The sequence below is a fragment of the Protopterus annectens genome, chromosome 5.part1 (genome assembly GCF_019279795.1).
Source record: "Protopterus annectens isolate FY-2018-M chromosome 5.part1, PAN1.0, whole genome shotgun sequence".
Classification (NCBI taxonomy): Eukaryota; Metazoa; Chordata; order Ceratodontiformes; family Protopteridae; genus Protopterus; species Protopterus annectens.
Window position 1 is genome coordinate 746527001 of NC_056736.1, and position 26041 is coordinate 746553041.

The 26041-nt window shown below is 42.6% G+C and overlaps 1 protein-coding gene across 1 annotated transcript in view; it reads right to left on the reverse strand.

The window, feature by feature from the left end:
- Positions 1–26041, reverse strand: part of C2CD3 (C2 domain containing 3 centriole elongation regulator) — a 2415762-nt gene that overhangs the window by 533213 nt on the left and 1856508 nt on the right. The window contains exon 32 of the mRNA XM_044072855.1: positions 25341–25405. Coding sequence (XP_043928790.1) covers positions 25341–25405 — 65 coding nt within the window. The remainder of the gene's footprint in view (positions 1–25340; positions 25406–26041) is intronic.

Consider the following 26041-nt stretch of genomic DNA (forward strand, 5'->3'; position numbering starts at 1 on the left):
TCACCAGAAAGGTGTTGAGAATAGAAAGATCCAGGATTGGGCGCCAGGAAAAGTCTGGAGTAAAAACCTTGACCCCTTTGTTCCACTGGAACAGGTTGAATAACTTCTGAGCCTCTGCCTAGTGGTTTGGAGGAAGGTCTGGAAACCCTCTTGGGGTTGGCAGTGAATGGAAGTAGAATTTGTACTCCTGGGATACAATGTTTAGGACCCATTTGTCCTGAGTAATGGACATCCAGTTTTTTTGCATGAAGGGCAAGTTTTCCTCCTAGCAGCACAAGTAATTGGGCAGGGCTGGGAAGGATAATTGAAAAGTCATTGTGAACTTTTTCCACAAGGGGGCAACTTACCACTCCCTGTTTTTGGGGGTGGGGGCACTCCATTTAGATCTTTGCATACCCTGAGACTGTAGTCTGGGTGGCCTGTTTCCCTTGGGTCTGGTCTGGGAAGGCCTGGAAGGGACTGGAAAGGACAGTTTTTAGAAGGCCAATGCCTACTGAATCTAGGTGGCTGCACTTGTAAGACTCCTTTGACAGTTTGCATAGATTTAGCTTTTTCTTCCATCTTTTTAAGAACAACTTCTGCTTTGGTGCCAAACAAACAGTCCTTATTTAGTAATTTGGATTTGACATGATCTGGCAAGTTTTGTTCCTTCAGCCAAGCATGCCTTCTCAGTACAGACGCAGTGACTGCACCTCTGCAAGATGCTTCTAGGGCATCAAAGCTACACTGCAAAGTATGCTTACTAACTTGGTTTGCAGAATGCATTAGCTGTTGTAAATCTTTATTTTCTGCACAATCTGGAAATAATACAATTTTTTGTTTAATTAGTTCCATAATATGTTGATGGTACTTCAACATGTGAAACTGGCAATTCAATGCCCTGATGGCAAGAGTTGCAGAGGTATATACCTTCTTACTCCATCTGTCTAAAGCTCTGGAATCCCTGTCCGAAGGGGTAGGATTTTTGGCTGTAGTAGCCTTAATACCTTTAGGTCCATGGGAAATGGTCTCTGGATCCGCAGTAGGATTCTTGAAGAGAAATTTGTGGGAATCAGGTACTCTGTAGTATCTGTCAGGTTTCCTAGGGGCCGGGGGTAATGTATCTGGAGTAAGACTGGATTCCATAAAAACATCATCTACAACATCCAGGACAGGGGGTATAGCTAGAGGCCTGTGCTGAGGCAACTTTAAAAATTCTCTGAGTCTCTTTTTGACTGAGGGTAGTCCTGGCATTCCCAGTGGAAATGCGCTTAAAGTATGCAAGGTTTCACCAAAAGAAAAATCCTTTGGAAGGGAGGCAGAGGGAATGGATTCCTCTGCAACGGAATCGTCACAGGCTAAGGGCATGTCCTGATAATTAGAAAGGTCAGAGTCATCGGACTCCTGGGTCTGTAGAATCAGAAGGAAACTCGATTCTTTGTCTCACAGCAGGAGAAGGCTGGCTTTCCCTAATTAGGGTAATAAGGTCTTCAGCCATTCTAAGCATTTGTATTTGTGGCATGGGAGCTTGAACATGCACTTTGGTCGTCGGTTTTCTAGGTGTAGTGCGTACTCTGGACCTAAAAAACTCAGTTGTTTTGGCTAAAAACGAAGTCGTCGGTTTGATTTGAACATTGGTAGGACGAAATACACCCTTAGAGGACCCATCAAAGGTAGAGACATCCGCAGGTTCCATAGTCGAAGAAGCATCTTGCGGCATGCCGGACTCTAAATGGGTCTCAGCAGAGGCCTACGAATCCACAGAAGCGGGCATCAGGGGCTGCAAAACGCACCTCCAGTACCAGCGGACTGGTGACTAGCTTAACGGAAGCGTCATCGGCAGTTTTGGACCTATGCGGCCTGTCTCTGTCTTTATTTTTACGTTTTTTCAGAAGATCGGTAGTCGGATGGCTTATCGAAGCCATTATGGAATACGAAGAACAAACGTGAAAGAATTTAGTGACAAAGATAACCCGACGATGAATGGTTTGGGTGTTAAACAAGGCAGAAAACTGACAGTGAGGGAAATCTCGGTCTGGGCCTAAACAGGTGAAGCAGTAAGAATGAAAATCTGTGAGGTATTTGCTTTCCACAGGCAAGACAATTGTTAACTTTTCAACATCGGTTAGAGCAAGAAAAAAGGATCCCCAACGGGATACTTAGTTTTAGAAGACTTCAGGATTATAACTCGAAAATGAAAATTTTAGGTAGCAGACGACTGGCACTTGCGAACTGCTTCTGCTTCAGGCATCGCTTGGCAAGAAAAACTGATGTAATGGCGTCGGCTGCCTGTTTTATACCCCTGATGTCATGGAAGAAGTGACAGCATCCGATGCAGAAATATTAAGACTTTGGTATTCGGGCCGACCGAGGGCTACCTGCAGGCAGATAACCCCAAGTGTGATGACTGCAACAGTGAAACACGAAGAACATCACAATATTCAGTGAAAAAATAAATAAATAAAATGCAGTACTATCTTTAACACTGCAAGTTTGTACTTAGCTCAGCTGTAATACAGTTGATTCTGATATTCAGCAGAAATAAATTCTCAGATAAGTGACTTAACACTCATAAGCACAGAGAAACCCTCTAGGCTAAGAGTTCAACACCAAATATCAATGAAGTGAAAACAACCCCCACTAACTGCAGAGAGAACACAATATTCGGTGAAACAAACAGAAAAATAAACTGCTGTACTATCTTTAACACTGAAAGTTTGTACTTAGCTCAGTAATACAGTTGATTCTGATACTCAGCAGAAGTTTGTGTGTGTCTTTCGGCTTTTCCTGGTTAGGGGTCGCCACAGCAGAACTCCGGTCCGCTAATGATTGGCAGTACAGTTTTACGTGCTGGCTTGCCGGGCCTAACGCACAACCTTCAATGAAGGAACGCCCGTTCATGCATGTCGCCACACAGAAGACGCTCTAGCTGAGAATCGAACGGGCAACATCTAACTGTGATGGCGACAACGCTACCGCAGCACCTCCTATTCAGCAGAAGTATTTATGAGAAATAGAGTTGACCTTATGACAAGTAACAGATGTATGATAAGCAAATGTGGTTACAAGTGTCTACATATTTAAAAGAAAAGTGTCTGTAAATTAATGATGCATCACCCTATTTTAATCAGTTTTGCAGTATGTGTGCTATTAAATACAATTTTGTAAAGATATGCAAAACCAAAAACAAGTATGTTCAAAATAAATTTGCATGTTATTGAACAGAAATATGAACATTAACTGCTGTTATTGTGGAGGTGAAAAGATTTGATACAGCAAAATCTGAAAATGCATCTGAAGCGATGAGGACTAAATTAGATTCCTGGAAAAACACTGAGAATTAATGTACAGAATGTACAACTGGAATTCTTACACTGATAAAAATGTACAGTTGTGTACACTTACCAGAAATGTAGACTTTTGGGGGTATTCACTGTTGCAGTCATCACATTTGGGTTATCCCTACCAGGGTAGCCCTCGGCTGGTCCGAATACCAAAGGCTTAGTATTTCTGCGTTAGTTTCTGTTGCTTCTGGATTGACACCAGGTCGTCAGTAGTATAAAGTAAGGCAGCCAACACCATTACATCAGTTTTTCTTGCCCTAACAGTCAGGAGCCCCCAAGTAGGAGCCAGGTTCTGGTGGAAGAACCTCACCAGTAGAAAGTAAATACCAAAATGTCCCTTGTAAGGACAGAGAGAAGAAAGAAGAGGGGGATGGAGGGAGGAAAACCAGGACTGTAACAGTGAATACACTCGAACATCTACATTTATGGTAAGTGTACATAACTGTACTATATTCTTCATGTTTCACTGTTGCAGTCATCACATTTGGGTTGATTCCCAAAGCTGGGGAAAAGGGTGGAAGCAGTCAAGGAGACTAGGGGCTGGCTAGGATGCCCTGCAAGACTGCAGAGGCAAACCCTGCCCTGGATTTGGAGAAGATAGCAGGTGGTAATGTTTGGTGAAACAGATGTCCAGGTAGCAGCCTCCAGGATGTCCCTGGTGGGGACTCCTCTGAGGAAAGCTGCAGAGGTGGAGGCTGCTCTGCTGGAGTGAGTCCTGACCCCCTTAGGGGGGAGGCTTTCCATGTTGCTTGTAACAGAAATGGATGCAGTGTTCTATCAATTTGGAAAATTGTTTGTTTGGAGATGGCTTTGCCCTCTGTCCCTGCAGCAAAGCTAACCAGCAATTGATCAGACTTTCTGAAGGATTTAGTCCTGATAGAATCTGAGCTGTCTGTGTACATCTAGAGAGTACAGGATCATTTTCCCCTTGTTCTGTTGGTTGGGGAAAAAGGTAGGCAAATGAATGGATTGGTTGAGAGCCACACTGGACACCACTTTGGGCATGAAGGATGGGTTAGTCCTGAGGGAAACCCTGTCAGCATGGAAGATGATGAAGGGCTCCACAGCCATGAGTGCTTGTAGCTCGAAGACCCTTCTGGCTGAAGTGATGGCCAGAAGGAAAGCTGTCTTCCAGGAGAGAAATTTTAACTCTGCTGAAGATGCTGGTTCAAAGGGGGCAGGGTGAGCTTTTCCAACACAAAGTTAAGGTCCCAAGCTGGGGTAGGTGCTCTTCTGGGTGGCCCCAAGTTGCTAGCTCCTCTTAGGAACTGTTTGATCAGGGGGAGTGAGAAAAGGGGCTGCTCAGTGGGGAAATGAGCAGAGATAGCAGAGGCATGAATTTTAATAAAGGAAAAGGCGAGATAATTGTGTAGCATGTTAGCTAAGTAATCCAGGATCACAGGTAGGGAGGGCTGTGCCTTATCGGCTCCCTTAGCCTGAATCCAGTTGTAGAACATTTTCCATTTGTCAGCATAAGACTTTCCTAGTGTTAGGGCATCTAGCCTCATGTATAACATCTAGAACCTGTTTACTCAGGTTGGCAGATTGATCAGTGGTCAGGGAATAAGCCAGGCTGCCAAATTGAGGCTCTGCAATTGGGGATGCATGAATTCTCCTGGGTCAGGAGGGTTGGGGTCTGAGAGAGACGCCATGGTGGCAGTGGGGATAGGCTGTGCAGCAGTGGGTACCAGTGCTGGCGATGTCAGTCTGGAGCAATCAGAATTGTCCTTGGTTTTCCTCCCTTATTTTGAGCAGTATCCTGGTGACGAGCGGTAGTGGGGGAAATGCATAGACCAAGAGACTGACCCGGGGGAAGGATAGGTCATCTACTTTCCAAGCCATGCAGTAATGCTCCCTGGTGCAGAACTTGCTGAGCTGATGGTTGGTGTGAGAGGAAAAGAGGTTGACCTTCGGGTGCCCCATTTCTGAGTTATTAGGGTGAAGGTTCTTTGGTCTAGCTGCCACTCTTGTGGTTCCAGAAGATTTCTGCTTACATGGTCTGCCAGAGAGTTTAGAGAGCCTGGCAGGAATTTTTATTTATTTTTTTTATTTATTTAACATTTGTTGACCGGGAATGTCCGACTAGGTTCCACAGAGCCTGTTTTCAGCAGCGGAGGGGAGAGGAGAAAATGAGATGCATGTCTTTGGAATTGTGCTAACAGGTGGAGTTGCATGGCAGAGGCTGTGTGCCAAAGGGTCAGGACCAGCCTGCATAGAGGGTATGAGTGAGTCCCTCCCTGCTTGTTGATATACCACATCACAGTGGTGGCGTCTGTTTTGATCAGGAGAGCCCCTGGGGAGATAAGGGGCCTGAAAGCTGTCAATGCGTGCTGGACAGCTAACATCTCTTTTGAGCTGATGTGCAGATGGATTTGCTGTAGGCTCCATTGGCTCTGTATGGACCTGCTGTCCAGGTGTGCACCCCAGGCATAGTTTGATGCATCTGTGCTGAGGGTCTGGGCAGAGTGGGGTGGTGAGAAAGGTAGTTCCTTGTTGTGGAAGCATGCTGCTTCTCACCAAAACAAAATATTTCCTTAGGCAAGGTATCACTGGTATAAGAGTTTCCAGGTCTTGAGAGTGCTGACACCAAAGGCTTTTTAGGTACCATTGAAGTTTCCTCATATGCAGTCTGGCATATGGAATGAGTAGAATGCAAGATGCCATGAACCCCAGAGATTGCAGGATTTTCCTTGCAGACAACTGGGGTCTGGTGGCTAGCTGAGAGAAGTAGGCTGTCAGGTAAGTTTTCTTTTCTGGTGTAAGGAATGCCATCTGGGATGCTGTGTCCAAGCTTGCTGGGTGGGTACTAGTTTGGATTTCTTTTAGTTGATACTGTACCCTAGGGAGGTCAGTAGGGACTTTACAAAGGCCAGGTGCGTGAGCAGCATTTCGTGACTGACTGCCTGAGTTAGGCAGTCGTCTAAGTATGGGTAAATTTGGACATTCCTTTGTCTGCAAAAGACAATGGCGGGAGCCAGACATTTTGTGAAAACTCTGGGAGCAGTAGATAAGCCAAAGGGAAGCTCAGAGAACTGAAATTGCAGAGATCCTGCCCTGAAACGTAGATATTTCCTGCAAGATTCCCTCATAGGAATGTGGAGGTAGCCCTCTTTTAGGTCTAGGGTGGCTAGCCAAGCATTCTTGGAGAGCATGGGCAACAGTTGTTGGAGAGCGAGCATTCTGAATTTTGGTATCACCAGGAAGGTGTTTAGAATGGATAGATCGAGGATGGGGCACCAGGTACCCTCTTTTTTTCTGGGTACCAAAAAAAGTCTGGAGTAGAAACCTTGGCCTATCTGTTCTGCAGGAACATGCTCTATTGCCCTCATAGAGAGCAGGGAAAGGACTTGCCTTTTCACCTCTGCCCACTGGTTTGGAGGTAAATCTGGGATCCCTTTTGGGGTTGGAAGAGTGTGGAAAGAAAATTTGTATCCTGGAACAATATGTTGAGGACCTAGTAGTCATTGGTAATGGTGGGCCAGGTGCTTGTGAGGAAGGAGAGTTTTCCTCCTAGGGGCAAGTGCAGATGGGCAGAGGGAGGGGGTGGGGGAGAAGAGTCATTGTGAGTTCTTACCATGACGGGGTGGCTTTAAGCTCCCTGCTTTTGAAGTGAAGAAACTCCACTGCTTTGATCTCTGCATTCCTTATGGCTGCTGTATGGGGGGGGGTCTGCTTCCCCGGGGTCTGGGCTGAACTGACCTGGTGGGGGCAGGAAAGGACCAGTGCTTGGAGGGGCAACACCTGCTGAACCTGGTTGACTGGACCTGTAGGAAATCCTTAACTGTCTACATAGATTTAGCTTTTTCTTCCATCTTTTTTAAGACCTCCTCTGCCTTAGTGCTGAATAATTTGTCTTTTTGCAAGGGTGGATCCAATAATTTAGATCTGACATGGTCTGGCAAGGGCTGTTCCTTAAGCCAAGCATGCCTTTTACGGACAGAACTGGTGACTGCTGCCCTGTAAGAAACTTCTAGGGCATCAAAACCACAGTGTAAGGTGTGATTAGTTACTTGACTTGCAGAATGCATTAACTCTTGTAACTCTTTAGATTCTGCACAAGCAGGAAAGGAAGACACTTTTTGTTTGAGGAGTTCAATGGTATGTTGCTGAAATTTTAGCATATGGAACTGACAATTTAGTGCTCTGATAGCAAGAGTAGCATAGGTATATACTTTTTTACCCCATCTGTCTAGTACTCTGGAATCGCTATCTGAGGGAGTGGGATTCTTAGCAGAGGTTGCTTTAATTCCTTTAGGCACTTGAAAAATTACCTCAGGGTCAGCAGTAGGATTTTTGAAAAGAAATTTGTGAGAGTCGGGGCCTCTGTAATACCTGTCAGGTTTTCTGGGAGCAGGAGGGAGGGTTTCAGGCGTCAAACTGGAGTCCAGAAAAACATCGTCCATAAAATCCAGGACTAGGGGAATGACCAGGGGTCTGCGCTGTCGAAGATCTAAGAATTTTTTGAGTCTCTTTTTAGACTGAGGGTAGTACTGACATTCCCATTGGAAATGCTCCCTTAAGATATGAAGGGTTTCCCCAAAGGAAAAGTCCTCAGGTGGAGAGGCTGAAGGAATGGATTCCTCTGCATCAGAATCCTCATAGGCAGAGAGGGGTTGCATGCCTTCATACTCAGATGCATCAGAGTCATCACACTCCTGTTCAGATAAAACTACTGGGGACAGATGTATTTTTCTTTTGGTAGGGGTAGCTTGGCTTCCCCTGATCAGCATGTTAAGGTTTTCTGCCATTTAAAGCATTTGAGTCTGAGGCAAAGAAGCAGGTGCCTGAGATTGGGTTGGTTTCTTGGGTGTAATTCATACCCTGGGGACTTAGAAACTCAGTAGTTTTCAAAAGAAAAGTAGATGCGAAAGAAGTCTGTTTTTGCCGAGAATCGGTAGTGTAAAGTACTTTCTCGGAAGCCGGTGCCTGCTCAGTGGCTCTGGACTCATCCACGGGAGAGACAACCACAGGATCCTTAGTCGAAGAAGAGTTTTGCGGCATACTGAACTTCGAAAGGGGCTCAGTAGCAGCCTGCAAATCCACAGAAGCGGGCATCAGAGGCTGCGAAAGCACCTCACCCCACTGAGGACAGGAGAACTGACAAGTAGCTTAACAGGAACGCCGTCTGTAGGTTTGGACCTGTGCGGTCTGTCTCTGTTTTTATAGAGGTTGGATGGCTTACCGAAGCCATATTGAAATTTGAGGACTGCAAGAGAAAATATCTAGCTACAATAAGGGCCTGATGACATATAGTTCTGGTGTTGAACAAAGCACAAAAGTGACAGTGGGGGACATCATGGTCTGGGCCTAGGCAAGTGACGCAGTAAGAATGAAAGTTTCCACAGGCGAGACAACTGTTAACTTTTTCTGTCATCGGTTAGTGCAAGAAACAAGGATCCCCAACGGAGTACTTAGCTTTAGAAGACTTCAGCTTCAATTCGGAAGACGAAACTCAAGTAGCAGCCGACTGGCACTCATGCGAACTGCTTCTGCTTCAGGCTCCATGGCAAGAAAGACTGATGTAATGGCGTCAGCTGCCTTACTTTATACTACTGACGACCTGACGTCAGTCCTGAAGTGACACCAACCGACGCAGAAATACTAAGCCTCTGGTATTCAGGCCGGCCGAGGGCTACCCTGGCAGGGATAACACAAATGTGATGAATGCAACAGTGAAACATGAAGATCATGTACAATATCATACAAAAATGTATTTCACCACTGGGTGTATCATTAGGTCATAAACTGTTGATGCAAGTATAGAGCCAAATGATTTAAACTTCATTGTCAAACTCTAGGACTAAGGAGATCAATTCTCCTAATTTTTGTGCTGTGTGGCTTACGAAAAGCTAGGAATATACAAAAGCAAACATGGTGTGTTCTCAGAATCAATCATGTATTCATATATGCAACTCAGATACAGAAGAAAAGACATAGCAATGATAACCATGCTGATTTATTCATAGACTTATGAAGTTTGCTTTGAAAATATCATATATATATATATATATATATATATATATATATATATATATATATATATATATATATATATACACACACACACACACACACACACGTATACATTTATTTATTTATTTAAATTTGTTGACCGGGAGTGTCCGACTGGACGTGGGTCCATTTTCAGCGGAGGCCCGGGGAGAAAAGCTCCACAGTAAAATAAACAGACAGTAGTTACATTGGATTACATAGTGATTAACAATTTAACATAGAAATTACTTACAACATATTTACAGATGAAGAACATAGTACATCAGTAGACAACTAGAATCTTTATCTGTGAAGTACATAACAGGCATTAACAAATGTAACAATGAGAAGTTCCTGCTGTATAATAAGTACTAGGGTTATGAGCATCTGAGCTTGCTATAATCAAGGTAGTTAGTGGAGTGGAAAGAAAGGTAGTGGTTGGATGGGGTGGATGATATTAGAGTGGGAGTTGCAAGGGCATAGCCAGCATGTTTTTAGGTGCGCTTTTAATAAAGTTTTGAAGTTGGTGCATGATGGTACGGAGGTAATTGTGTATATAAACACACACACACACACACACACACACACACACACACACACACACACACACACACACACACATATATATATATATATATATATATACACACACACACACACATGTATACGTATACATATATATATATATATATATATATATATAAACTAATGCTATGCCAGTTACGTTCGTTTCATGAAAAGTACTTGTAGCTCTCAAAAATAAAAATGAAGAACAAAACAAAATAGACACCTTAATAGTCACAGTAAAACAATAACAGTCAAAAGATTGGGTGAAAAGTATGACTACCTTGGCAAATAAAGTTAGGACTCACATCTGTACTGATCTGTGAGGTCCAAACAGAATGCTTAAAAGAAAGCATTAAATACTACTTGTAGCTGACAATGCACTCTAAAGAACGCCAGATACAGAGTTCTTTTCAGTATCAGATGCAAGGATTCCATCCATCCATCCTCAACCCCTTTTCCTATTTTGCACATGGGGTTTGGGTGTCACTTCAGCAGTGACAATCATTTCAACCTAAGGTTTTACAATGCTGGGTGGCTAGCCCTGCCAAGGCAGTTCAAAGGATTCTGGCACAGAAAACTACATGAGCAAAGCTCCAAACTGTGTAAAGTAAACATTGCATTAGTAAGGTACAGATTCCTTAGACTTCTATTTGGTATTCCATAAGTACCAAATATATTCCAAGGAGCTGTTGCCCACGTAACTAAAGCCTTGGAATGTGACAAACACAACTGATATAGCATGGAATCAAGAAAGGGAAAAACAAGAGACTGACACACACACGGAACAGATTAAGACAATGTTTTGAGCTAAATTAGAGCAGATATAAAGTGCATCTAAAATACAAAGATAACGTTTAAACATCTGAAGGAGTGAATCCTGATCCAGAGAAAATCTCAGCAAATGTTCAAATGCTAAGGATAGAAGGTGTTACAGGTATTTCTAGGAATAATGCAACATGTTGCAAAGTATCTTTTTTTTTTTTTTTACCTAACATGTCCTATATAGCTATGCTTCTATGAAAGCAACTACAGCAGCATTTAGCCTGGGAATGGAGTTACAACTAAGAAAACAGTTCTGGAATACTGAAGAAACTAGTTACAGATGTTCCACTTCTAAAATACTATGATGTGAATAAGCTAAATTTGTTGCAAGTAGATGCCAATTAGAATAGTAAAGAAGTTGGGAACAAGCAAGAGAACAGACCCATTTTCTGTTGATCAGTAGCATTTACAGAAGACAAATGCTTGCAAGGCTACATGAGTGACAACTGGGAACAGTAAAGTGCAAAGACACAGAGATTTAATGTTCTGGACAGCCAACTCAGAAAACTTAACTGCAACATTTGCTGTCTCTGTTATTTCTTTCTCCATTTACTGAACAAAAATTAAGCAAGATTCAAAATGTATATTATACAACACATTTTGCCATCTCGCCATTCATTCTTTACTGATGGGTTCGGAGCTGATCCATTGGCTCCGATACGGCCGTTTGCAAAGCTCAAAGTTTACCAGTCGCTCAAGACCAAGCCCCTTATCCCATGATCCACTGCTGGAATTACCTCAGATCTTGTTTGCTGCGTGTTCTACATCCATGTAAGAGAACTACCCTCCCATAGAGAGGAAGAAGAATTGAGTAACCAGGATGAGACCAGCCTCTAGGGTCAACTATCAGCCAGGTGGGGGATGGAGGGAGGGACGTAAGAATGAAGGCGAGCTGGAACAACTCACATGGAACGTTATGGTGAGTACATAACATCTTAATGTGAAGTTGTTCAATCTCGCCGTTCATTCTTTACTGATGGGTAGCGTCCCTAGCACCCTCAACCTCGGGTGGCTCACGGGAGTACATTCTTCAGGATCACAGACCTAAAGGAAGCCCTGTCTCTTGAGGCCTTATCAACTTTGGAATGAGTGATAAAGGTATGAGGTTTAGGCCAAGTGGCTGCAGCAGAAATGTTATCAAGGGGCAATTTGGCTTGGAATGCAGATGATGCAGAGACTGCTCTGGTAGAATGAGCTTTAATCTTGTGTAGTAAGGGCATATTAGCAGCTAAATAAACAAAGGTGATACAATCAGATAGCCATTTTGAAAGCATTGTTTTAGCCACTGATCTACCTTTCCTGGCTTCAGAGAAAGACACAAAGAGCTGGTCTGATTTTCTAACATCTTTTGTTCTGTCCAAATAATATCTGAGCTGTCTATGAACATCAAGTTTGTGCAGCATATACTCAAGTTTATTGAAAGGTTAGGGAAAAAACTGGCAACTCAATGACTTGGTTGATATTAGATTCTGAACAAACTTGGGGCAAAAAGGAGGGGTTTGTCCTAAGAGATACTCTATCAGCATGAAAAAACAAATAAGGAGGGCTGACAGATGAGGCTTGAAGTTCTGACACTCTGCAGGCAGAAGTAATAGCTACCAGAAATATGGTCTTCCATGATAAAAACTTGAGATCACAAGATGATGCTGGTTCAAAAGGTGGAAGGATTATACGAGACAGCATAAAGTTTAGATTCCAAGGAGAATAAGGAGTTTTCACTGGAGGCCTCATGTGGAAGGTTCATTTGAGAAAGGCCTTGGACAACTTGTGGGATATAATGTTTAGTCTGTCAACTCCAAGATGAAAGTTAGATATAGCAGCCAACTGGAACCAAACTGTAGCGGCTGCAGCTCCTTTATTAAAGATCATAGTCAAGAATTCTAATATAGTTGTCAAGGGGGCTTGAAAAGGATCAATGTTCGACTTAGAGGCCCATATGGAAAATCTCTTCTACTTACTAAGATATAATCTTCTGGTGGATGGCTTATGGGAAGACAAGAGGATCTGCCTTGTATCATTAGAAAGGTTATGAAGCCCAGCTATGAGGGGAACTGGAGCAGCCAAGCTGTTAGTTTCAGTGATTTCAAGGAAGGATGAAGGTCCCCCGACGGATGTGTCAGAAGGTCCGGAACTGGGTCCAGAATCCATGGATCCTCCAAGAGATGATAATGAAGAAATGGGAACCAAATCTGCTGAGGCCAATGAGAGGCTATAAGAATGACAGTCCTTCCCAGCAACTTTGCTTTCTGTAGAAGTTTGGTATTAGCGGGATTGGAGGAAATGCATAGAGAAGACCCGGGGGCCAATTGTGTACGGGTGCGTCTCTCGGGGTTTCTCCCGGAGGGGGAATCAGGGCAAAGTAGTTTCTGCATTTCGTGTTGTTGTGACTGGCAAAAAGATTGCAGCAAGGCTGGCCCCATTTGCAGAAAATCCTGTCCGCAATCTCTTGTTTGAGGGACCACTCATGCGGCAACAAGATTGCCCTGCTCAGTTTGTCTGCTTTCACGTTGGATCTCCCTAGGATGTGTGTTGCCAACAGAAAGCACTGGGAGGAGACAGCCCACTGTCAGACTCTGAGGGCTTCTCGGCAAAGGGGGTAAGACTTGGTCCTGCCTTGCTTGTCAAGTACCAGACCACTGACATATTGTCTGTCTGAACTGCAATCGTCCCTAGAGGAAGAGAGACCTAAAAGTACTGCAACATCAGAAGTACTGCTCTCATTTTCAGAACATTGATATGCAGATGTGACTCTTGGTCCGTCCATGTGCCTTGGGCAGTCTTTCCCTAAAAATGCCCCCCCCACCCTATCAAGGAAGCATCCATGGTCACGGTGGCTACTGGAGGGGATAGAACAAAGGGGCATCCTATGGTTACACGAAGAGCCGTCAACCACCACTGAAGATCAGTCTTGCAAGAGTTCGTAATTAAAATCATGTGATTCATTGGAAGTTCCTGATAAGACCATTGAGTGAACAGCAGCCATTGAAGGATCCGCATAAGCATCCTTGCTAATGGTATGGCCAAGATCGCTGCCGCCATCAAACCCAATACTTTTAAAACTTCTGCTGTTGGTGCTCTGTCCTTCGACACCAATGAGCTGACATGCTGGCGAAAAAGAAAGACCCTCTCAATTGGTAGCCATAGAGTGGTGGTTGAAGTGTCTAACTTTGCCCCTATAAAGACGATATGCTGTGATAGCGACAAGGCAAACTTTTCTGAGTTGACTGTACTGCCTATGTGATTGCAAAGTGTCAGTGTGTATTCGCTTGCCTGAATCAGTTGATGCTCGGTGGTGGAGGTAAGGATCCAATTGTCTAGGTATGGAAACACCTGGAATCCTAGATGCCTCAGATGAGCCATGACCACTGCCATGCATTTGGTGAACACTCTGGGGGCTGTAGTGAGACCAAAGGGCAGGGCTCGAAATTGATAATGATTGGCTCCCAGCCAGAAATGCAGATGATCTCTGGATGGCCTGGCCATTTTTATGTGGTAGTACGCATCCTTGAGATCTATCGAGCACATCCAATTGTCTCTCCCTAAAAAGGGAAGGATAGACTGTAACGTGACCATCCGGAACTTCTCTTTCTTCACAAATTGGTTGAGTCTGCTGAGGTCCAAAATAGGTCTCCAGTCCTGTTTTCTTTGGAACCAAAAAGAATCTTGAGTAACTTCCGGATCTTGTTTGGTCTGCTGGACTGGCTGGATGACTCTTTATCTAGCAACTTGTGGACCTCTATAGTTGCTTGTTCCTTGTAACTGGGTGGAATGTCCAGGATTCTCCTTGCGGGTGTGGGTGGAGTGGAGAACGGTATGAAATACCCTCTGGAAATGATACTTTGTACCCAGCTATCATTTGTTATATCTTGCCAGGTGTCTGGGTACAAAGATAAGTGATCCCCGACTGCCTCCAGAGCAGGACAGCCGGGCCTCCTTTCAGGAGCGCTGATAGGGTTGGCCAGAGAAGTGATCTCTGTCACCCTGATGTTGCGGACCCCCTCTGCCGAGAGGGCAGCATCTTCCATTATTACCCTCTCCTCTGCCCCTAGAGGGGAGTTCACCACGTGTGTCCTGAAAGGCTCCTTGGGCTTTTTGGAACCATATTTCCCTCCCCTTTGGCCTTTGGGGTAAGGCTGAGTAGGGGTGGAAAAACAGACTCCGATGGCTGAGTCTTTCCCTCCTGTTCACACCTGGTCAGAGTTTCCTTCACTTTGGGCCCAAACAGAGATGAGCCATCAAAAGGGGTGTTGACAAATGAAGACTTAAAGGGCTCCGCGAAGGAACACAAGCGCATCCAGGAATGTCTTCTTACAGCAATTCCTGCACCTGCTGCCCTACTCATCCCATCGGCTGCATATATGAGACGCATGGACGAGATCACAATGGAATTTAGGGTAGCAAGCTGGGCGGCAACTTTGTCAGAAGCCCCTGCAGCTACAGTAGCCTGAAGAGTATCTCCCAACTCCTTAAGGCGATCTCTTTGCAGTCTGGTGAAATGGGTCAAATAGTTCAGGGATCTGAGTGTAAAAGTCGCTGAACTAAACATGCAGTTCCCATATCGATCCATCATCCTGGATTCTTCTCTGTTAGGAGGATGGATCGACAAGGAAGTCTCAGATATTTCCTTTTTGGTGGCCACCACCACTACCATGGCATCAACAGGGACTCCTTTGGACAAAAAGGCTTTATCTGCAGGGGCAGAAATGAACTTATTAGGCCTCCGAGGGACAGGTTCTATGGATTTCAGTGACTTCCACACCCTCCGAGAGACCAGATCCATGAGTTCATCGAAGGGTGGAGACACCCGAGAGGTGGAAGGTTGAGACCCGAAAGTCTTCAGGAGAACAGACTCGTCCTCAATAGGGCTTTTGGACTGCCAATCACCCCTCTGCCTAAGGATTTGGAGCATCTCCCACAAAGGAGATATCCTCAGAGGGGGATCATGGGGACCCTTCTGACTCATCCAAGTCAGTGTCAGATGTCAAAGACTCCTATGGGGAGTCCAAGTGTCTCCTCTTGCACAATCTCTCCCTGGGGACCTCCTCAGTGGGAGCCTCTGGTGAGGTCTCGGAAGAGCAAGGGGCACCCTGTGGGGCTACCTGAGGCTCAGGGTCTCTATGCTTAGCCTGGATGATGGAGACAGAAGTGGACACAGGCACTTCGGGGGAAGAAGAGGCCAGACCTGGTGTCGAGGACGTCTTTGGGGACAAGGCTCTCCTCAAGGCTTCAAAAGCATCACGGCTCTGATGAGGAGTCGACAGACCCAAAGGAACCGCCAGCCCCTCCCGCACCGAGGCCGTGGGCTCCGTGCCTGAGGTAGGAGCCGAACTCATCCAAGCAGAGGTCCCGAGAGTAAGAGTCCGTGCGACTATCCTCCCCGGACCTGACAGGAGAGTGTAGGCTCCTAGAGTCCCCGGTCGGTGCCGAGAACATCAGAGTAGATGGAACCAATGACACCGGAGCAGGTCTCAGCTCCAAAGGCCCCACGATCAGCAGGTCGGCCTCCTCCGGCTCCAAAGGTCCGGTACGGCTCGGAGGAGGAGCAGTCAAATCCGGGGAGGTGGTCTTCGGTTCTGATACTAGGGTTGGAGCCGACACCAATTTTGCAAGGCCTGGTGCCTGTAAGAGCTTCTGCACTAATCGGTCCATATCCAAATCCGAGAGGCTGAAAGAAGACCTAGAGGAGTGCACCAACCGTGCCGATTAAAGGAGTGGAGATGCAGGTCTCTAAGAGACCGGCTCCAGAACTGTGGGCCAGCTCCAAAACAAGAAGACACTCGACTCCGAGAGCTGTGGAGCCGATGTCCCAGAATCCTTCATTTTCTTAGATTTTTTAGTAACTTTGGAGTCTCCTGAAGACTTGGAGGACTTGCTGGCCCCATCCTGGTCACTCAAAGCTTCGGCAAAAGGATGCTTCAGCAAGCCTCGATCAACAAGCTTCCTTTTCCTTTCCAATAATACCCTCGAGGAAACGGAGTGGTACATACTGCAGGACTCCTGCAAATGCACAGTACCTAAACAATAAATGCACTGAACGTGCCCATCGGTCACAGACATCTTTTGCCCACAGTCTGGACATTGCATGAATCCAGACTTTGGGTGTTTGTCCTTATCCTCAGACGTCTCCCAAGAAATCCTTTAGGCTTAACACTAGAAACAAAGCCACACAAGCCTAAATACAGCCTAAAAGTAGCAGTCAGTTATATCACAAAAACCCACACTTAGGCTAAAGTTAACACGCCTAAAAAACAGGTGATAAACTAGAATAATATAGAAAATACACACTCTAAACAATGGCCTGGAGAAAAAAAGGGGCCAACACTGGCTAAATATGTATAACTATATTTCTAAATATCTATATTATTAAGGAAACTAGAATAATGTAGAAAACACACACTGTAAACAACCAGGCCAAACACGAGGCCACTAAGTTAACTATTCAAAAGGCACACAAGGGTAAGGGATCTATATAGAAACTACAGAAACTACTACAAGACTAATCTAACAAGTAATATGCAAAAATTATAAAATAACTTGCGAAAAACTCTTTTTTTTTTTTTTTTTGTTCAAAATTGGCTCGAGCGAACTGGAACCACTGAGATCCGTGCAGCGGCAAACTAGATATGAGGTAACTCCAGCAGTGCATCATGGGATAAGGGGCTTGGTCTCGAGCTACTGGTAAACCTTGAGCTTTGCAAATGGCTGTATCGGAGCCGATGGATAGGCTCCGAACCCATCAGTAAAGAATGAACGGCGAGATTGAATAACTTCACATCAAACATTGGAGAGTTGTATTACCAGTATGCATACATAATTCAAACAAAGAGATACCAGTGTATCCATTATTAGACTGTGAAACACAGCAGGTAATGCTTTGTTCCATTTGAAAGAAGTTATAACACTCATATGTGTGGATTACTGCTCTAAGTTTCCTGGAATAATAGAACAGACAGACACTGCAAGTGCAAATGCGATTAGTGTAAGAAAGTCTACATTTCTGAGATATGAATATTCATCATTGTCATATATGTTAATGGACCACAACACTCTCGGTCCAGCAGGCAAATAAGAAAACCCAAACAGTAAAGAATCATATGAGAACAGCTGAAGAAAAAATATGAGGACTGCATGTTGCTGCTTTGGAATGCAGCGACCAAATCTCTTGCAAGTCCATTTTCTGACAGAAGATTAAAAATCAGACGGCCTCTTACAACTGACATGAAGGTGCATGGAAACCAACATAAAGTAAAAGAAATGTTGGAAAGAAATTAACAGCTGTAAAGATGTTACTAGAATAGGAACTACTTAAGACCACCAGTCTTTTCAGGTGGAAACAAACAAGAATCCAAAATCGAAGAGAAAATTTGTAGCCTGCAGCTAAACTTGTCAGTGAAGATGACCAGCTCGAATGTCACACGGATGGAGGAAGGGATGTGAATTTAATGTTAGCCAATAACACTGTATTGCAGCACAATAAACCACTCCCATACCTGATAAAAAGTATATATATATATATATATATATATATATATATATATATATATATATATTTAGAAAGCTTGTGAGGAAACTATTACTCTATTTTTGTTTTACTTGGATCGCTTGTCTGTGTACTTAATAAAGGATTTTCGACTGGAAACAGACTGCCTGCCTTGCTTACATTACTTTTGAATACTTAGTAATTCTGTACAATTATATATTTTTTATTATTATTTTTTGACTTAATACAAGTTTAAGTTCACTACTTCTGCTAGTTTTGTCTGATCTGATTAAAACACAGTAATTTACTAGAAATATATGGACTGAAATCTTCCACACAGAGAAGTTTCTTACACTTTTTTTTTTTTTAATGATGAACAAAGATCCTTTGTAGTATCTGGAGTAGATGATAAGCTGTGGGACTTAATCCACTAACTGGATCAAAGTTAGTAGTGGTGGACTGACAAACAACATGCATCTTCCCTTAGGGAACTAGCCTTCTAACTTACAGCCTGAGACAAGTGTTAACTCATAAGCCAGTCCTGGAGGACTGAGGGATAAAGACCTAAGTGAAACCCAGACGACTTGGAACTGACTGACACCTTGAGAGCTACAGAAACTGAGGAACAGGAAGAAATCACACTGCAAATCTGGGGGACGGACGAGCAGGTCAATCAACTAGGGTTCACAAGTGACAACTGGCAGAGGCTGGATGCAGCAACAGGTAGTCCAAAAGGGCAGAGACAAGTTTGTTGGAGCCCTACAGCCAGGATCAGAGCAAACGCAGAAGCCCTCAACAACGGTAAATTAGAACTGTGAGAAATGTGCTACTCAAGAATGCAGTACGGATAGTGGGGTAGAGACAGCAAGCATTAAAACCATGATGGGTACATGAATGACGGACTATCAATCACTGGGAGAAGAGGGGAACCTGATAGTTGGGAGGCAATGGAAGGAAAATGAAGACAGGGTATGATTATGGGATCTTCTGAGAAGACAGTATGGATTTCAGCAGACAGGTCTTGCAATGCATGCGTCACAAAAGCAGCTGCTTTAAACTAATAATATTGATAAAGTACAGTTGTGTAAAATCTTATCACAACAGTAGAAGTCCTTCTTTTCACTGCTGCAGTATTCTTTACAAAAGGGATTCCTACCATGGGTAGCCCAAAGTCTGGACAGCATACCAAAGCCTAAGGATTTATAGACGTCGTACATCATGTGCATGCTCCCTGCTCAAGGCATAGGGCATAAAGATGAAGTATGGCCGTGCGTACCTCAGAACAATAAGGAACCGAACAGAAAATCTCTTCATTTGGACATACAGGATTTCCTGGCAGTGGGTTTCCTGGTCTCCTGCAGAACCTTAAGCATGGAAGGAGCATTCAGACCGATGTTCAATGATGGCGTTTGGACTGGTGGCAAAGAAGTTCTGAGGTATGTACTTCACCTTTATGGCCCCGTACACCTTCAGCAGGGACCATACGAATGATGTACCATGTATATAAATCCCAAGGCTTTGGTATACTGGCCAGAAATTGGGCAACCTATGGCAGGGAATTCCTTTTGTAAAGAATACTGCAACAGTGATATGGAAGGACATCAAGTTTTCAACATCTTTTTCCAGTAGGGAAAAGCCTTTTGCACCCCCTAATTCTTCCATTTTTTTCCTCTCAGAAGCTGACTTTCAGCTGCCACCTCACCTCACCAGATCTAACAACTTTAGACCCTTCCTGAAGTTCATCCCAAACCACACCCTGGGCTGGTGAAAAGAGAAAAAAGGTGAGTGCAGCATCATACTATTGTCAGGGACTATGCCCTATAACCCCCAACATCCCTACTACTGTCAGGGACTGTGCCCTATAACTCCCAACATCTCTACTATTGTCAGGGACTGTGCCCTATAACCCCAACAGCCCTACTATTGTCAGGGACTGTGCCCTATAACCCCCAACATCCCTACCATTGTCAGGGACTGTGCTCTATAACCCCCAAAATCCCTACTATTGTTAGGGACTGTGCCCTATAACCCCCCAACATCCCTACTATTGTCAGGGACTGTGCCCTATAACCCCCAACATCCCTACTATTGTCAGGGACTGTGCCCTATAACCCCCAACATCCCTACTATTGTCAGGGACTGTGCCCTATAGACCTCAACATCCCTACTATTGTCAGGGACTGTGCCCTATAACACCCAACATCCCTACTATTGTCAGGGACTGTGCCCTATAACCCCCAACATCCCTACTATTGTCAGGGACTGTGCCCTATAAACCCCCAACACCCCTACTATTGTCAGGGACTGTGCCCTATAACCCCCAACATCCCTACTATTGTTAGGGACTGTGCCCTATAACCCCCAACATCCCTACTATTGTCAGGGACTGTGCCCTATAACCCCCAACATCCCTACTATTGTCAGGGACTGTGCCCTATAACCCCCAACATCCCTACTATTGTCAGGGACTGTGCCCTATAACCCCCAACATCCCTACTATTGTCAGGGACTGTGCCCTATAACTCCCAACATCCCTACTATTGTCGGGGACTGTGCCCTATAACCCCCAACATCCCTACTATTGTCAGGGACTGTGCCCTATAAACCCCCAACACCCCTACTAATGTCAGGGACTGTGCCCTATAACCCCCAACATCCCTACTATTGTCAAGGACTGTGCCCTATAACCCCCAACATCCCTACTATTGTCAGGGACTGTGCCCTATAACCCCCAACATCCCATGACAGCCTTTCAAGCTCTGCACTTACTGCCTTTGGGAGGTGCTTGGGCACTTTAGCTCATGAGCAACCTCCTAACCAAGCAGCATGACGTTTGCTAGGCACTAACTCGGCTACTGCAGTGAGCTTAAGCTGCCTCCCATACCCCAGGATGGTTCAGCTGACATTGGAAACCCACTCCCATCCTCTAACGAGGACCCTCCAGCATCTGTGCTGCTAATCGAACACAGATCACCTGGGGTACAGTAAGGGTTTTCTCTCTCTGTGCCATGGGGCTGCTACCCTTAACTAAATCACCAAACCAACTCAGGGGTAGGAATAATAATCCAGTGTCAACTCTGCTCAAAGTTGGGGTGCTTAAGCCTAAGAACTTCGCAAGCAAAGTGTGTGAGAAACAGAAAAATACAAATTCATACAACCCAAATATAAGGAGAGAGAAAAGAAGTAACAAAAATACAAGAAATAGTAACCTGCCTAAAAGAAGACTAAAAAACAGAAATTAGCAAATGACTCAATCCACTAATGATGCCATGAAACATAAGAACACAAGTTGGATAAAAAAGTGATGCCCTGTGCAAAATCCGGCACATTTCCCACATCATAGACATGAGCAGCCAGAATGAGTCAGACAGCCGATTGTTACAGTGACAGCTCAGTATGATGGGACAATAAAGCAAGCATTAAAAATAATCATGGTGACCAAAGAAAGTAGACTGCTATACTAGTGTACTATGGTAATTTAAATTAAATGTTTGGGATGTAAGTCATACACCCCCCAAAAAGGAAGCTAAACATCAGTTTTGCCATTCACAAACTCTGCACAAAATCCACAAAAACTGCTGACATGCTTTGATAAATCCACAAACTTTAATCCCAGAGAAGTTTAATAGTTCACATACAAGATCCAAAAGATTACCAATGCAAAATGCCCAACAGCCAGTCCGGTGTCCAGCAGTGTCAAAATAAATGTCAAAGTCACAAAAGACACAATACAGTCAGAAGGAAGTAAACTGAATATACATGCAGTTGCTTCATAGTTGTTGAAACAATAGCGCAAAATGCAATACTACATCGATACAGGTAAAATGAGAAAACCAGAAACACCAGAATGCAGAGACAGATTAGAATTCATTGATGAATCCTCTCCAACAATCCAAAGGTGGTAGAGAGTTTCACATTCAACTTTTAATTGGAGAAAATTCAAACTACTTAGAACAGAAAAGCAAAAACATTAACATTTTAAATGGCACTGTCCAGTGGTAGCTATAAGCGATTACCTCAGACCACTGTATTAACTTTACTTAGCTCCCACATAAAGAAAACATCTATTTGCATTCTCATGTTTAAATTAATAATCTTTACTATGCCATATTGAACAGCCTTATAATGTCAAAAATAATGTTTTTTCCCCTTATTTTGAAGATAGGCTACTGTATACCTAGCCAGCGTGGTACAGTAATAAAGAAAAACAACCAAATATGCAATTATAATACACTTTATTACCGGAAAAGTTCAACTGGGCACAGATGCCCTTTTTCAGCAGAGGCCAAGGGAGAAAAGCTCCAAGGTATCATATTTAATACAATTAATATTTGCAATACCAAATTTTATAATGTAATTTCAGTGAATTGGGTTGGGAGGGTGGCCTAATGGTTAAGGTGTTTGCCTTACAAACACAAGGTTCAGGGTTTGAGTCTCGCAAGGGATAATTGGCTAGGCTTACAATGACTCGCAAGGGCAGTTAGCTTAGTACTAACCTATGAATGCATAACATAATAATCAGTATAATAAAATTTTTATCGTTATTAACAAACATTAATATACAAACATTATTTGTATCGATATTAACAAACCACATACAAGCACTGTTATTTGTATCGATATTAGCAAACATTAATATACAAGCATTATTTGTATCGATATTAACATTAATATACAAGTATTATTTGTATAGATATTAACAAACATTAATACAGAAGCACTGTCATTTGTGTCGATATTAACAGACATTAATATACAAGTACTGTTATTTGTATAGATATTAAACATTAATATACAAGTAGTGTCATTTGTATAGATATTAAACATTAATATACAAGTAGTGTCATTTGTATAGATATTAAACATTAATATATAAGCACTATTTGTATGGATATTCACATTAATATACAAGCATTATTTGTATAGATATTAACAAACATTAATATACAAGTAGTGTCATTTGTATAGATATTAAACATTAATATACAAGTAGTGTCATTTGTATAGATATTAAACATTAATATACAAGTAGTGTCATTTGTATAGATATTAAACATTAATATATAAGCACTATTTGTATCGATATTCACATTAATATACAAGCATTATTTGTATAGATATTAACAAACATTAATACAGAAGCACTGTCATTTGTATCGATATTAACAGACATTAATATACAAGTAGTGTCATTTGTATAGATATTAAACATTAATATACAAGCACTGTTATTTGTATAGATATTAAACATTAATATACAAGTAGTGTCATTTGTATAGATATTAAACATTAATATACAAGCACTGTTATATGTATCGATATTAACAGACATTAATATACAAGTATTATATGTATAGATATTAACAAGCATTACTATACAAGCACTGCTATTTGTATAGATACTAACAAACATTAATATACAAGCATTGTTATTTGCTTTTGTTGAATGGTAAAGTCCATCTGGGCTAAGCCCATTTTCAGAGGAGGCACTGCCTGCAAATACATCATGAAGGTAAAGTACTACAAGGCAAGAAAAAATACAACTTGAAACACACACGCTGTTGTTCTTCTTTTGTCTTTTCCCGGTTGGGGTCGCCTTTGTGGTAAACACTGTCATGCTAGAAATGAGTTTCACTTAGAGGGAAGAAATTGAGAGTGTGAACATCATTCAGGCCAGGTGGATACTGAGCTCTAAATCTTAGTATCCATTTATTTTGTCTTTCTCAAACCAGAGTTAATAGATCTTTGAAATAAAAATAGTACAATTTTATACATGTATATATTCATATATATGAATACACTTGAAGCTTTTAGTGTTTCTGCAAAATGCTATTTCTTTGTATGCATACATATGATTGTATCTATATATATATATATATATATATATATATATATATATACACAAGTATATTTTAAAATACCTACGTATTTCTTCTTCTTTCGGCTTTTCCCGGTTAGGGGTCGCCACAGCAGAACTCCAGTCCGCTAATGATTGGCAGTAGATTTTTACGGTGCCGAGGTGCCAACTCGATGCTCAACCTTCAACGAAGGCACACCCATTTACGCATGTCTTTCAAACGCCACTCGACAAATGTTTTAATTGTATAATGGTTTATTGATCATGTGATTTGCACTTTTTGCCTTAGTTTTATGATATAAAGATGAATTTTTGTACTTGCTTTTTATTCTGTTACTTCATTCCCGCAGAAGCATTTCTACTGCAAAAGTTTTTACTAGCAGAATAAACAGATTTACTTCTAAAAGTAGAAGAAACAGATTTACTACTAAAAACAAAATAAACAGATTTTAAACAGATTTACTACTAAAATCAGAATAAACTGATTTACTAATATAAGTAAAATAAACAGATTTACTAATAATTGCGGAGTAAACAGATTTACTACTATAAGAGGAATAAATGGATTTACTAATAATAGCGGAGTAAAAAGATTTACTACTATAAGTGGAATAAATGGATTTACTAATAATAGCGGAGTAAAAAGATTTACTACTATAAGAGGAATAAATGGATTTACTAATAATAGCGGAGTAAACAGATTTACTATTGTAAGAGGAATAAATGGATTTACTAGTAAAAGCAGAACAAACAGATTTACTGCTACTCATGGCTCTTGGACATTCTGTTTTTTGTTGTTGCAGCATCCTACCTTTGCAGGATTCAGACTGCCACTATTAACAATTACCAGCATAGAATAGTAGAGACATGAGAGAGCTTACAGAACTACAAAAATGTTTGAATATCATGTGTGCAGTGTATCCTGTTCTACCCCTTCCAGTTAGCAGCTTGCTCAGTCCTGCTACACCGTCATATAATGAGTACCGACTTGCCAATCTTTCCACAGGGTCGTCCTAATTTTCATCAGATCTCTTGCAAACTTTGCTCAGGCCCTTTTGAAATCCTTCCCGATTTTCATATGAAACGCATTACTGAACAAAATGGCACAGCCACAAAATAATTGTACCCGCTGCTACCAACACTGATAATGCAGCAAAACCTAGAAATGCATTACTGAACAAAATGCCACAGCCACAAAATAATTGTACCCGCTGCTACCAACACTGATAATACAGCAAAACCTAAAAAATAGCAATTATTTCTTGCTTTTAAAACAAGACTGTAAAATGTCACTTTTTACCTGCTTTGTGCCACACTTTGAACACCAGAGTTTGCTGTGGATCCAGCAGCAGAGCCTTGGAAAGCCTACGAACATGAGAGGAAAGAAAGAAAGAACAGGAAACAATTACTAGTACAACGATAACGAAAACATGTTGTGATAGTAACTACTAAATCATAACAAAATGTGGTTTAATATAAATCAAGGCTAATTTTTATAATGGGACTCCTGTTCCAAAGGGAAAACAGACATATATTTGCAACGTATCGCTTACTCAATTAGGGGACCTTTTTTGGTCAGCACAGAGTACGGTTATTATTCGACTAACTTTTTAGAGTTCTTTTCACAGTTATGTCATAAAAAAGGGGCTCATGCCCTTCACCGGCATTCATCATCACAACACAACACGTTAGGAGACCACGTGGCCCTCCTGCCTACCAGCTTCCCTCCAACCACTTGAGGAATACAACTACAAATGAAGAAAACAAAATAAGACCTTAATTGCACCTACGCCATCACAAAACAATAAATACACGCATATGGCCTCATTTGATATGGCACTCCAACAACAGTTAATGGAGAAAGATCCATCTAGACTCAGAGAACAGTGCATTTATGATGCAACCCTGAGGTCCATCAAACATCAACAGATAAAGAAAGAATGCTATTTCCAACAAAAAGGCCATCGTAACTGGATGCATCCCCACTTGACAAGAGTGATA